The sequence below is a fragment of the Salarias fasciatus genome, chromosome 14 (genome assembly GCF_902148845.1).
Source record: "Salarias fasciatus chromosome 14, fSalaFa1.1, whole genome shotgun sequence".
Taxonomy (NCBI): domain Eukaryota; kingdom Metazoa; phylum Chordata; class Actinopteri; order Blenniiformes; family Blenniidae; genus Salarias; species Salarias fasciatus.
In genome coordinates, this window is record NC_043758.1 from 14,457,636 (window position 1) to 14,472,947 (window position 15,312).

At 41.7% G+C, this 15,312-nt stretch overlaps 1 protein-coding gene across 1 annotated transcript; it reads right to left on the reverse strand.

The window, feature by feature from the left end:
- Positions 1-8,255: 8,255 nt before the first annotated feature.
- Positions 8,256-11,946, reverse strand: LOC115400748 (extracellular calcium-sensing receptor-like). Its single transcript, XM_030108767.1, has 10 exons — positions 11,726-11,946; positions 11,291-11,594; positions 11,009-11,095; positions 10,771-10,878; positions 10,496-10,662; positions 9,905-10,382; positions 9,589-9,819; positions 9,364-9,487; positions 8,783-9,255; positions 8,256-8,696 (listed from the first exon to the last, which is right to left on the reverse strand). Exons 1-10 carry the CDS (start codon positions 11,944-11,946, stop codon positions 8,256-8,258), a joined length of 2,634 nt encoding a protein of 877 aa, XP_029964627.1.
- Positions 11,947-15,312: the final 3,366 nt, after the last annotated feature.

Here is a 15,312-nt window from a genome sequence, read left to right on the forward strand (position 1 = left end):
GGTCTGCAGTCCATCACAGGGCAAAAAGAGAGACACTGCAAACACGCAAACTCCACCCAGAAAGACTGGTATTTTGAACATGTGAAATGTGAACCACTGTGAGGTGAAAGCATGAATCACTGCTGTACCATGGGGCCTTGGTTTTATCTTCAATTCAATATTAATCTGATTACTGTAATAATAAATAAAACTTAAATGAATTACTCTTTCCTTTTTTACCCCCCTCAGGCTACTCATAGTTTATTTTGCAATCTCATCATGTCCAACCTTGTGTTAATTTCGATTTTTCCTATTCACTACCATTGACATTTTTAACTGTTATGGTCCTACGACTTCTTTTTCCTCCGAGCTGCTGCATCTCTAATGTGTGTTTGAGTGATAATAAGAAGTACCCTCTGTTCTCCTGCACAATGCCTACTCATGCTGCACAAGCACGGGCCACGGCTGAGATGCTGCACCTGATGGGGTCGCCTTGAGTAGGTATTCAGAGCCACTCTGACATGAAACACCATGTGCGTTACTGTGAAATAATTTCAGATTCAATGGCACTGCGCATTCAGAAAGTTTCAAAACAAACTCTCTTTCTCTGACTTTCCTTCTGATTAAAAAGAAATGAAGAACCCTCCCCTCCAAAAAAAAAAAAAAAAAAATCTACAGCTGTAAAAAAATCATCAGAAAGCGCTTGACATTTTCATTTTTAGTTCATGTGCAGCTTCATATAAAAACTAGAAGTACCCTCTCAGGTACACAACAAAACTCGGCCACTCTCCTATTTGTCAGGCTTTGTCTGAGTCCCTCCAAGCATCCCCTCATTGGCTGGGATCATAGGATTTTCTCTGCAGAAGGCTGATATACCCGGACTGGAAGCCTTACTGGCTCACATTAATGTCAGCATGAGTTCACACAACTCTGACCCTTTTATGAAGGAGCTTTGTGAAGCATTGCTGGAATCCTCTCTGGCTCCTGAGTCCCAAGGGACTTTTTTGTTCAGCCTTAGAGGTGACAGATGAATAAAATCCCATGAAAAAACCTCATTTGTAACATTATATTTAAACATTTATTTTTAAAATCAATAGTGGATTGAGTTAATGCTGAATTGAAAACATTTTTTTTTCTATCCCCTCTTTTTAGAGTCACTTATACTTGAGAAAGTTTGCCCACAAATGTCTGGAAGCCAAAAGAATCTTAATGCTTACTTATCCGTGCATATCCTTGCTGTTGCAATGAAAGACATGCTGAGGTAGAAATCTGTAAATGGTCTCCACCTGCAAGGCCGGCGTGTCGCTGTCTGGAGGCAGCAAGAACATGTATTTCTGTAATCTCTAACCGAGCTCAGAAGCGATATCAAACACCCTGCTCCTCTCTCAGATAACACACCAGATTTATAAGCATGGATGAACTCTAGCAACAAAGGAAACATCCACCTTGCATCGGAAATTTGCTTGTAAAGCACTTTGTGACTGTGAAAAAGGCGATGTGAGACGTTTTCAGAGTGTGTGTGGGGTGTCCTCCTCTGAAGGATGGAAAACAGCTTCAAAACGCAAGAAGCAAGAGGAAAAATCAGTAAGTAGGTGGAAGACATTTCTTAGCATCAGTTTTTGGAAATTAAAATAGCTTTTTTTCGAGACACATTTGTTACACTGACAGCACTATAAGTCTAAGTGGAAAAATATAAAATGAGCTGAAGAAAAGCTGCAAAAGCTGCAGACTTTATAAAGACAAACTAAATGTTTCAGATTAATTGCATCTAACCAGGATGAGAAAAGACACAGCATGTGTGTCTCTGTGAGGGAGGCTCATCCTCCTACACTGTAAAAACTCTTGGGCTACACTAAAGAAGAGAGCATGTGCAACTGAGAACAAAGCAAAGTTTGTTCTGGGAGTCAAACTGTGTCCTCTAAAGAGCCTGAGTACCTATTTCATGCTGGCACGAACAGATTGGAACGGACATTCGCTGCTATTCACCACCAGAGGCTCATCATTTACCCAGTGGAAAACATTTGAAGTCTGTCTCCACTGAGGTGTCACTATATGATGTGTTAATAATATGTTACCTAATTCTAAGCGGCTGTGTCTGTATATATTACTGCTTGCACCCCCGGTGGAAGAAAACCTGCGCACAGATGAAAACTTCCACGCCTACATAGCACTAGGGGAGTAATTATATATACAGAGGAGACTTTGGAGTCTTCATTATATTGAATTATACTTTTGATGAATACATTTTATTAACTGGAGGATACTACTCCTTCACCTGCAGCATTTAAGTGTAACGATGGGCATAAATAACGTGTGCTCACCCGCTGCGGAATCTGACATCTAGAACAACTCTGAACCTAAAATGGTCAATGGCTCTTCCTCAGCATCCTTTCTATGCTCAGATATTATGCACAACTTCCATCCACAGCACAGGACTGAAACAATCCTGATCAGTTTAAAGTTTAAAAAAAGATCTCGTTTCTGAAATGATGACTAATATAAATGTGTGTGATGACATAAATACAGGGATTAGTGCTATTTCCTCACAGCAAGACTGTCCTCATTTCAAAGCCATGCAAATGGGCCTTACTGTGTGGAGTTCGCATTTTTCCTCTATGCATATGTGAATTTTCTTCACGTACTCTAGTTTACCCTCAGACTCCAAAAATATGCAATTGAGGCTGATTGGCGGTCTTTAAGTTGTGGTTGTCTGTGTCTCTGTGTTTGTGTTGTGACGGACTGGCGGACAATCCGGGGTGTAACTCGCCTTCACTCCAGCATCCTCACTCCGATAGAGGAGTATGTGATGCACTGATGGATGAGAGATTCTGTTAAAATAATTATGGCTTCACTCCAACATATGTTTTAATGTGATTTAATAAGCTCTCCTATTTACAAATGCAATCAAAAGTTGCATTCGTTGCTCTCAGTCGTTCTGATCTGAGCCAAACCCCTGAGCAGGTGGAGTTTTTATTTTTTTTGGGGGGGGAAATACTAATACCACTTTGATTGTGCTCTTTATCGCCTCAGCTGCTCAGGCAGCGCTGACAGCTGCCACATTGTCCACATTCCTCCTTTATGGACACTGACGCACCTTTAGTTCGATATAGCACCGCCCCAAATGATGAGAAGTCACATTTTTAAAGGGACCAGGGTGTAACTTCATCATTGTGAGAGAACATCACTGTAATGTTGCTGGAATTTGATGATCCATCACCACGTTTTTATCACAGAGATATGCACATCAGATTAAAACATTCATCCCTTGCACGAAGGCCTGAGCCATCTCGGCTGGGAGCAGCTTCTTGGACCTGCCGTCACTGAATGTGCGTTCACTGGATGGCCTGCAGCCCTGTGCTCCGTATTGAGACACGGACTCTTTGGAATCAGCTTTGTGTTGTTTATCTCCTTCCTGCTGAGCCGCACTGAGGTGGTCCTGGTGGCTTTTCACTCAACGCTGCCAGGGGACAACCCGGTGCTTTATTTTAGTCGTACCCAGACGAGGTTACTCCGGGTCACTTCATTTGCACTCAGGTACATTTAATTCTGTGGATACAGATGGGACAATTTAATTTTATTAGATTCTATTATGATTCATGAATGATATTCCACTTCCCACACTGTCCTCGATATGAAGATTAGCTATACAAATAGAGCTTCGCTCATGTTTGAAGCCCTGCAGCCTGTCTTCATTTCACAATTTGAATTTCCTAATATGTCAGCCTCGGCCGTCGCCTTTGTATTCTAAACAGCCCTCCCTCTCCATTTCCTGCCTCAACCCTATTTTCCCAGGTGTTGATGTGGGCACTGTGGCTGACCTCGGGTCTGCCTCAGACTACAGAAAGAGACACCATATACAACTGGGAAACCAAGTCAGTTCTTGAATGTATAATGAAGTCCATGGTGTGCTCTAGACTTGTTTTAGACCATATTGGTCGGCGGCCTATCCCTGCTGCCGTCAAGCTTGACAAACAAAAGGAACTCTGACTGACTTAATGAAGTCAAACTAATCGACTTTTGTATACTGAACCTCTGTGTTGTCAAGAGTGATTCTTGTCTTTTTGCCAGTCCAGACCTCAAGCTTTCGCTTCATGTTATAAAGAGAAAAACCGTAGTTGTCTTGCGGGTTATCTTACTGTTAGAGATTTCGTATATGAAGTGATGCATTAAATTCATGGTATTTTATCATAATGACTGTCTGGTGATAAATTGCAGGACATAACTTAGTATAATGGAAAATAATCAATGTTTAACTGGGAATAACAGAAAGCGATGTAACTACAGGTGACTTCACCAACAGTTACTTTATGCAGTGTGACTGAATGGGAAGTGACTGAGTTTTATGTAATGAAAAGTGGCGTGAATAAATGTGGCATAAATTATTTCAATATAATTTTGAGTTTCACTTTTCTGCAAAGTATGCACTAAATATTTGGGTTTGGATACGTTCTTCTTCTTTGGATTAAAGCTGAATTGATTGAAATGTTATGGAAATGTCCATGATTTAATCTGAGCAAAATTAATGGAATGACAGAATACATGACATATCTGAACATTATGCAACTGAACTGAAGGTAAAGTAATTGGTTTTAACATAAGTACACATAATTTAGCAGAGTATAATGTAACTGAATGCAAGCTGCATGAAAACAGCTGAGGTGAATCTCACTGAAGCTCATGTGAACATAATTTGTAGCACATCTAAGGCAATGTGAAGTAACCAAATAAAATGTAAGGTAACATAACTGAACTTAGTTTAACTGATCATAAAGTTTACTGGAATTGACTTAACATTTAAAGTAACTTTTGTTTATTAGATAGTGTAAAATAAAGTGAAATTCCACTTGTCTACGAAGTAGACCCCATTAAATATTAAATATGTCGAGACTGATACAACCTTTTAGTGAGATTACATGTTAAATTATGCAAATTAGCCAATATGTGTGATTTTAATGTCACCATTAGTCACTGCATTTGGAAAACAGCATTAAAAAAAAAGACTTTGTATGCATGTTTCAATGAAAATCCTGAAAACATTTCATCATGCCATCAGCTCCGTGTTGGCGAGGCGCTACCTTGATAAGAGCCCCTCATAAACATTCAGTCATCAGACAGAGGATGTGTGAACGTGCTGTGCATCGTGAGAAATGTTTGTCCTCCCATCTCATTCAGTGTGACAAACTCAGCAGTGCTGTTTTCGATTGCATTCTGTCAGCACATCTTTTTTTTTTTTAAATCGCTCCTCCCATTTCAGAACACCCCAAAAAATGAATCTTTCACCTAACTTATATCAACGCGCTGACTCATAACATATCAAAAAGCACCATCGCACTTCAATTTCTGTAAATATTTCAAACCTCCTAATCATTTGATGCCCCATATAATGGAAGCAATCACGTGGGCTCCAGTGACTGACTGACGCTGGAGACCATTGCTTTCTGCTGCAGTTTCTATGGCGCCCATCTCCTCTGTGATTCCTGCTCTGAGGTTAACAGACATAAAAGAGTTGATATCAAGACAATAGAGTCATTGAAAGTGATGCTAAAAGAAATACCGTCATCGTCATACAAAGAGAACAAATACTTTGCATTCACCCAGTCAGAAGATGTTAGCAGACATTTCTTTATGATCCTTTATTGCAATCACGACTAACAATGATTAATTTGGAGAAAGGTGAAGAAGTTCATTGGAAGTTGCATAAAAAGCTATGAAAGTACAGAAAGCGTAGTTTGTATAAGTTTCAACACAGATACCCATTAATTTGAATAGATCTTTGATAATGGTTTAAATGTGAATTGTTTTCTTTACTAATTCGTTTTCTTCATTATGACCATCTGAAATTTTCAGCTCATTCTCTCTGTGTAGATATATATCTTTTCACATTGCAGACAAGCCATTCCCTTGCCTTGATGACTCACAGGAGGGGTGCTTGTCAAAAAGCTGACACATAACTCTAATTGCTCCTTTTGTAATTATGATTACCCTCATGATTTGCTGCTGTTGGTTACAAACACTTCAAAATTAGGTGGGATGGAAAATCCCTGGGAGTATAATCATAAAGTAGAAGCCATAAACAGTTAACAGTGAAAGCTTAACTGAATATTTGCTGAACTAATCTACAAAAAACATCTTCAAAACAATCTATTAGGATGAGGAAATATTTCTGACCCTGTCAGAACAAATCAAACAAAACGGGCTGCAACATAATGATGTTTACAGTACAAAAATCTAATTGTTATTCGCTGTGAGCTGTTGGTATGAGATCATCCACCTGCATCTAGAGTATAATCATCCCTGGCAGCTTTTTTTTTTGGGGTGGAGGGAAGCATTGTTTGTTTTTATCCACCCCGCCCTGAGGAGATGATGTTGATGACACTGTTTTAATGGCTCCAACCTCTGTCTTTGTGGACACAAACTTTGGTCATCTGGTAAACATCTGTTCTCATAAAGGTGCTAATGACAAGATGGTGTAAATAGCTGTATGTGTGAGCAAGTCGGACTCTAATTACATGAGTGTCTCCCTTGTTTTGTTTACCTCGCTGTTGGCAAGCACAGGCTGACAGGTTTCAATATATCCTCTGTCAATATTTCCAGGGAAGGATTTACATGAATTGTAGGCCTTGGTATTCTCCATGCTCCCTTGTACTTTTAAGTGGCTGTAATTTCAGAGCAGTTTAATCTTAGCGGAGAAATTGTCATGCTGTGTTTTCTCATTCAGTTCAAATAAATTATTTAACCTTCAAATTCATCTTTTACGGTTTACTTGATCAGATTATACAACCCATGATATGATGAGAAAGCTTTTTTTTTTAAGTAATCAGACTTGCTGAGTTCATTTTTCATTTCTTTACAGTCACTGAACTCATGTAGACAAGACATACAAATTTTAAAAAAAAAGGGAACTCTATGGAGAAAGTAGGAATCAATAATAAATCAAGTGATACAGCGATAATAAAGCACGTCAGTAAAGCTACCACTCCCATCCCCATTTTCTTCCTGTCTGTCCCTGATGGACGTCAGAGTCCCACTATCTCGCTGTACCCCGATATATCCCTCTGCCTTGGAAGGAACAACAGATCAATCAGTGTTGGATAATCAATGTTGGCCCGAGAGCAGCTGGGGAAGCCAGGAAAATGTCTGATGTTTTAGTTTGTTATTGTAGGGAACAGCCAGGCGTGATGTTTATATGTAAAGGCCTCTGGAGTATGAGGATTTAATTAACCAATGACAGCTGGGATTTCTACAAAGCATACCTCGGAAACCCTGGGCCTCATCATTCTATCTCAGGTCACACATCAGCACGGACGCTGCTGCCAAATCCCATTCAGATCTAGCACTGAGCTGTCCTTCACATTTCCACAGAGTATGTCGAAGCACTGTCATGAATGGAGCTGGATAAACACAATCATTTCAACCAATGGAGTTTGATGTTTCACGTTATCTCTGTACTGTGGACTGATTTCCTTCTTTCTTTTTTTTTTTTGTCGTCATCTTTGGGGTGAAAAGTTGCTGGAGGCAGGGTTACTGGTGTGTGAGTGAGGACTGATGACTAGATAAGATTGTTGGTGGTTGAGTAATAAAGATGTGATGATGGCTGTCCATTTTCTGACAAAAAATATGACAAATGACTGAAAATACCTATAATGGCACGCTACTACCATCTGGTGGCTAAGTGTGTTTGCCACCGCCAGCAGAAATGCTGAACACATATAGAATGTACATATGTACTTAGTTAACAGGGAAAAGTCCACATGAATAAACATTGCTCAAAATCTGCCGTGTATTAGTTAAGATGCTATTTTTCCTCTTCAGTCCCTGAGCAGATGCTACAGATTCTCCATAAAAACAGTATGATAATGACTTAAATTAAAAAGGAAAAAAAGCATCATTTCTAATCATGAAGAGAAGATTATCTAAAGGAGAAAAAAGTCAGATTTATTTGATATCCTTGAATAATACAACACAAAGGCGCATAAGAAAAACAGCATGATCCATGACCAAAAAAATCAGTATCCATCATCTGACAGATGACAGATAAATATATTGATTTTTTTCCCTATTTATTTTCCCCCCTGTATTTTACAGTAGTATTGGGTTGTAGTCCATTATATTAAGAGATTACTCTAATACTATGGCAGCCTATTTATCAAACACGAGATGTCCGCATTAGAGATACCTCACAATTAAAAGCAATCCAGGTCAAAACATGTCAAGAACACACTTAACAACATACTACATGCAGGAGTGTAAATTCCACCTGGTCTGAATGTGATGCATTAAAATCGAGCACTGGCAGCATTAGACATCAGGTATTTTCTCGTGTTCTTGTGTGGTCTGAGTAAAATTATGTAGCATTTTGGAAGGAAAATGCAACACAGCAGCCCATAGCTGGAAGCTAGGATAGCAAACACCTCTGTGACTGTTGAGTACTTCCCTGGAGAGCTGATGTAGGCGGGAATGAATGCAACCCACACAGCACAAAAAATGAGCATACTGAAGGTGATGATTCTGGCCTCGTTGAAATTGTCAGGAAGTTTTCTTGCTAGAAAGGCCAAAAAAAGGCAGAGGCAGGCCAGCAGGCCTATGTAACCCAGAACCAGGGCAAACGCTACGTATGAACCTTCGTCACACAGGAGAATGACAATGGCACTCTCACGTGGCATCAGACGGCGTGGAGTCGGAGGAGCAACAACCAGCCATACTGTACAGATGACTGCCTGCAGGACAAAAAGAAAAAGTCAGCATAGAGATGTGTATGCATTGAAAGCTGCTTGATTGATTGTGCACAGACAAAAATGTTTACCTGGATAAGAGTACAAAAGATGATGATTGCCTTTTGTTGTGCAGGCCCAAACCATTTTATGACACTGTTGCCTGGAAGAGTGGCTTTAAACGCAATCAGTACAACTATGGTTTTTCCCAGAATGCAAGAGACACAAAGGACAAAGGTGATCCCAAATGCTGTGTGTCGCAGCATGCAGGACCACTTAGAGGGCTGGCCAATGAAAGTCAGAGAACACAGGAAACACAGAGTCAGTGAGACGAGTAATAGGAAGCTCAGCTCGGAGTTGTTCGCCCTGACAATGGGGGTGTTTTTGTAACAGGAGAATATAATGACCACAACACAGGTGCTGAAAGAGCCAATGAGGGAAATAGCCATCAGTGTGATACCCATGGAGTCGCTAAAGGAGAGAAATTCCACCTGTTTTGGGATACAGGCGGTTCTCTCAGCGTTGGACCAGAACTCTGGGAGGCAACGTGCACACTCTATGGCATCTGAGGAACAGAGAGGAAGGCTTGAGCTTATTCGCTGTCATTTTGGAAACGTATTGTTACAAAGTGAGTAAGATTCTCAATGAATATGGGTAAACGTGCTTCCCTCACCAGTCTGATTGCTAATCTCCCCAGCTGCACAAACCACACAATCATGGCAGCAGATAGGGAAGTTGGGTCTGATTGCCTTCCTGGTTCCTGGGGGACAAATGTTGCTGCATACTGACAAGGGAACCTATGTAAAAGAGGAACCACAAGCTGCACTTGTCACTTCAGTGAAATATTAATCCAAAAATACTGATTCACAAAATGTCTGCTTTTTATAAAAATCCTTACTCTGGTTTGGTTGCCATTCCACAGGATGTACTCTTCTTGAATCTGAAGTTTTTGGTTTGCAAATGTGCTTGTCTCATCAAATTTGCCAATTGTAATGAACTCCATTTCTCCGTTTTCTCGTAGCTGCCAGTTAACCAGGTCATACATGGCTGCAGGGTCTCCATTCTCATCAAACTTAATTTCATCCCCAAATGAGGTTAGGTAGCGCACCTGTTTTAGGTAATGAAGCAGCTGAGGAGAGAATATTTCATGATGGTCTTGTGGAAAAGTAACTTTTCTCAATTCAGAGGCAGTAAGAAAGAATTTGTACTGGTACCTGCCAAGGTTGTGTCTTCTCAGCATCAGAACAAGCCTGCTGGGAAAATGGCCCTTCTCCCTTCACACAGCTTCTCAGTCTCTTTAGTGCATGAACAATGGCATACACAGCTTTATAGACATTGTATGAAATCCTTAGTTGTGACACGTCTGAATAGATATTTGTGATGCTACTCAGACTCTCTGTTCCAGTGCATGGACGTTTACCCGTGACATTATTCTCCTGACCTTCAGCTTGTGTACCCAGGCTGCACTGAAACGCCTCCTCCCAGAACGGGGCCAGGAAAGGATCTGCGTGAGCGTCTGGGCTCGAGGGTTTCAAACGAAGCAGGAAGTCTTGCAACCCTGGTATGTCTGCTCTCCGGATTGCAAATCCCATAGAACCCTGGAGGATCTTATGGTACTTTTGTGGAGTGGAGAGGACAGCAGCTGTGCTCCAAGCCTCACTCGCCAGCCACTGTATCCCAGTGAGGCCCGTTCTGAATGTGAGAAATACATACAGGACGAAAAAAAATTAAAATGAAGATAAATATTTAAGTTCACATGAAAACATTGCAGGTTGACATCAAATTGAAATGAGTGCCTTACACACCTGAGAACTTCATCAAACAGTGCTGCTGCATCTTGTTCCACCGCAAATACAAGGATTACTCGAGCAGCGGACGACCGGATGTTGGAAATGATGGATGAAATGGCAGCCTGTGCTCGATTCTTTGGGATGATCTCATGCAGGGCGACACATGCACCTAACTTTCTAACCTAAGAGATAATTACAGCAGATGCATTGTTAATGGTTTTGTTGAGGTGATTTTTAATTATTACTTAAAAAGCTGCAAAGCAGTGATACATTACTGTTTTATGACCCACCTCTTGTGCAAAGATGTTTGCCCCACCACGACCATAAGCATCATCTCCTGCTATTACACCAACCCAAGTCCAGCCAAAATGCTTCACAAGTTGTACTAGTGCATCTACCTAGAGATAGAGGGGGGCAGAGAAAGGCACATACAGTTCAAGACACTGAAAGCTGAGTGTGTGTGTAGGTGTGTGTGTGCAAGTATGTGTGCATATACAGTGAGTCACCTGACTGCACACTCTCACTAACCTGGAAAAAGTCACTAGGCATAGTCCTTAAAAATGCAGGAAAGTTCTTTTTGTCACTAAGGCAGGCACAGCTGGAGAAATAGCTGACCTGAAACCAAAAAGTGACAACTTATTCTTCATGGGAAACAATGATCCGTGTTCCAGCATAAAAACAGCCGGACCTGCAACACGGTACATAAACTACTGATCCGTCCTGGTGGCGTTATTAAAGGATAAAAGAAAAAAGATCCTTGCGCCAGAGTCATAAAGTTGCATGCTGTTGTTGAAGATAAGATGAATTTACCTGTGGAACGTGGAAGACTCCCAGGAAACGAGCCACGACAAGAGACTGAGTCGAGCCTCCATCTCCTATCACTGCTGATACAGTCCCACGACAGTTGCTTTTATTCTGTGTTTTTCCATCAACCCCTGCACTCTTATCACTTCCCATTAACTCCACCGCAGCCTTCAGAGCCTGGTGCGGTGTACTGCATGAATCATAGATCTTGTAGCCAAGTGTGATGTTGGGAAGAAGCTTGCCTTCCCTGTTGATCTCCTCTATGGCAAATATCATTGTTTGCATCCAACGGAATGTTCGAAAATTAAATCTTGAATGACACAAAAATCAAGCCAAAACAGAAGACATTTCTTTTTCAAAACATGATCAGTGTGATAAACAGAATAATAATGTCAAAGACTAATCACAGCTGCAGGTACATGTTTTTTCAAAGCTGTTTACCTGGTGCACTGTGTGGGAGGAGGCGTAGAGGTGAAAGACAGACTGGGCACCACTACGCTGTCATGAAGCGAGAAGAGTCCTCCCAATGTGATGTCCCCCTTTTTCTCCAGCACAGGCAGGGACACAGAGCCAGGGATTTTTTTACATTGCAAACTCCCATCTTGGTGGGAGTCGAATATAAAAATCCCACTGCACAGTAGGCTGAAAAGCCCAAGCTTCATCCTTCTACATGAGGGACTGGGCTCCACTGATCCTTTGAAGAAAGTATTCATCCTTTCCTTTCAAACATGTCAGCACATATCTTTGATATCCCATTTGGGCTCATGCTGGCTCAGATAATACATCCAAGCTGTACGCAGCCTGCAAAACAAGCATGGAAACTGTCAGATGCATTGTTTGTCAGGTGGAAACAAGTGATAAGGTACAGAGAACAATATTAACATTCAGTTGAAAACACAAAATGCACAGAAACATATTGTCAATGCAGTCATAGTTATGTAAAGCATATCATAATTCTAATGGTATAAACACAGACACCTGAACATTGCGGTCTCCTCTGTATCCCAAAAGCGTGAATAAACTACCTAGCTCTTCATGTCAAAAACAAGATGCTACAACTGTAGCCTAATATATACACTAACCTGGGCAACACTACAGCTGTCCAACATTTCCCCTGGGCTCTGATCAATGGAAAAGAACCTCCAATTTCACAGTAAGTTACAATAACAAGGAACTGGAACGGGCAGTTGACCATAATCGAGGAAGACATGAGCTGTGTCACTTCTCAGCTTTCTGCTTGACTAGGCCTTATTCATCCGTCAGTGATCTGAAGAGGCAGACAGTAGTCCAGTGTCACCAGGGGCTCTTCAACTACACTAGATAACCTTTCAAGCACACACACGCGCACACACACACACACACACACACGCAGCCAAGTTTTCATCACTTCAGCAAGCAGTACAAAGATTTTATTCGATGAAAGTTTGGGTACATCAGGCTTTAGTGATTCCTACAAACATAACAGAGAACTGTTTGAAAACAGCGGAAGACTGTATGAGCAGGATTATTCTACTGGTGTTGATGTTATATATTTATTCTGTGTCAAAATAATAGCCTCACATAAAATGCACATGAATGAGGTTCAGAGGGGTGTGTAATATGGTAGCATTAATTAGTCATTAGGGTGTTAATTATATCATTGTCAGGATCAAGCCTGCAGGCAGCAAAACACAATCCCACCAAATACAAAAAAAAAAAAAAAAAATCACATGTTTTACTGCTTCAGGTCATATAGGTTTTCCTATTCGCCTAATATGTCCCTGTGTGATGTGCAAAAGAGGGAGGAAAGAGTTGCCCAAAGACTGTACGCTGAGAATTAGGTTACCTTTGTTTCCTTTCCTTGCAGGGAAGCCTTTAACAGGTTTCAAGACTCAAAGGATCATAAGCTCTCAAGAGAAAGGGTCAGCCCTGTTGTTTCTGAAAACAAGCTCATTAGAGGTGGAAATGAGTGAGACTGCAAATGCGTTCACAGTTGTCCTCTCAATGAAATGCATGTCAAGATAATTGAAGCCCCGGAGCATTTGGAGTTCCACTCCATTGTGTTAGTTCGGTGAATGCTCAACCAAAAAAAAAAAAAAAATCAAAAACAGCAGGAAGAGAAAGAAAAACAAAGCTGCAGTTACACTGATGGGTGGTGAGACTATTAATTTCAACCAACAAGAGTGTGACATAATAATTAAGATTGTAACAGCTGAGATTAATTTGCTACAGAGACAAAGATACACCTGTCTCCAAATGGGAAGAAATGCAATCACACAGTGAGACAAACTGGGAAAGTGAGATTGGGATAATTAACTCCACTGATTATTAGTGTGTGTGATTTAGCAGTTTTTTTATGTGCGAAAAACTCAGTTTGGTTTTGACAGAAACAAAAAATCAAGTCAAATATTTCTGCTTAGAATAAGTCCAAACTCTGTTCTTTGAAAAACATCTAAAAGGTGGAAAGTCACTGCAAGCCTGCCGCTGGGTAGAAGTAAAAGCAGTATCCCAAATGAAATGTGGTCTGCTCATATCGGGAAGATTATCAATGCCGTGTTGAAAGAAACACAAGATTTGACAGCGACACCCTTGTGGTTTAAGAAGAGTGTGAAACAGAAAGTGTCCTGGTGGGCTCAGGAGATTCTTGAACTGAGTCTTCAGGAAGGTCAGAGGGATGGGAGCATTTGTGGCTGCAGAAGTAAAGACGATGATCAGTCCCTGCAGAGCGGTAAATCGGATCAGTGGCTGACCACAACTATCAAGACATCATCCTGTTGAGCGCCCCGAGAAGCTGGGTTCAATGGTCCCTGACTGCTAGCATTTGAAGCAATGGCTTGCAGTGAAGTGTAAGAGGGGATGAAAGTCGATACTCCCCAGACTGAGTCCTTGATGCTGAATAGCTCAATTCAGTTTTGGAGTGAGTTCCTGCTCCAAATGAATTCAATTAGGTAACTGAAAAAACTTGCTTGCAATTGAGGGTAAAGTTTGGGCAAAAGTTCCACTTCCAGCCTGGAGCTGTGTCAGCAATAATGTGAAAGCTGTAACCAAAGTGCTGCGGTCAAAGGGGGATTGAGGAGAATGACAAAGCTTTTGATTGTCCAGTCAATGTGCATTAAGATTTGTATCTGTGATTATGAGCTCCAGGGCCAAGCTGCCACAAGGAATTTTCTTTGGGGGCTGACTGGAGGGTGAGGTTCTCGGTTTGGGAAGTTCAGTTTATGCTGTTTGGATGATCTCTGGCTTCCACAGCTATGCTGAATCATCAGCCAACAGGGTAAACTAAATTGGGGAAAAATGTAAAGATTTCCTCCTCTCCCACCCTGTCCTCTCCTAAAACTTTCTCCCTCCAACCCAGTAAGGCTGGAGTTCTGAAGAGATCAAACCTGTTCCAAACCCTTACAACCACTTTTTAAAACCACAGTGCACTTTTAAGGGAAAGAAATGGAGAAAAAAAACATTTCTTCTTGTAAGACACAAACACATTTTTTCAATCGTGTTTTTTATTAGAAATCAAAAGAAATCAGTGAGAAGTTAATTCAACTTAACTTGTCATCCTCTAGTGCAGGGGTCGGCAATTAGATTTGGCAGCGGGCCACTTTTTTTTGGGCACGTGAATCGCGGGCCGCGCATCCATCTGCGGACCGGAGAGCGGGGTGGGGGTGATCGTCGGGAGTGGCGGCATACATCCGCAGATCGGGTGGTGCGGGGGTAACAGCAGCGGCCGACGCATGCATCCGGGGACCCTGGGGGAGGGCGACGGCGGCGGAGGCGTGCACTCGCAGACGGGGGTACCGTCAATTCGGGGTGCATGCGTCTGCTCCAGGGCCCGGGGTAGTACGTGCATATGTGCGTACGTGTGTACGTGCGTTCGTGCGCGCACGTGTTGGAGTCCTCTCGCAGGCCGGATTGGACGGTTCGGCGGGCCGAATCCGGCCCGCAGGCCACCCATTGGGGAACCCTGCTCTAGTGCTTATCTCATTGCATTTTAGTTTGTATAACTGGACTTTTTCTTTCTTTAATACTATCGTACGCCGTCCACCTTATTGGTC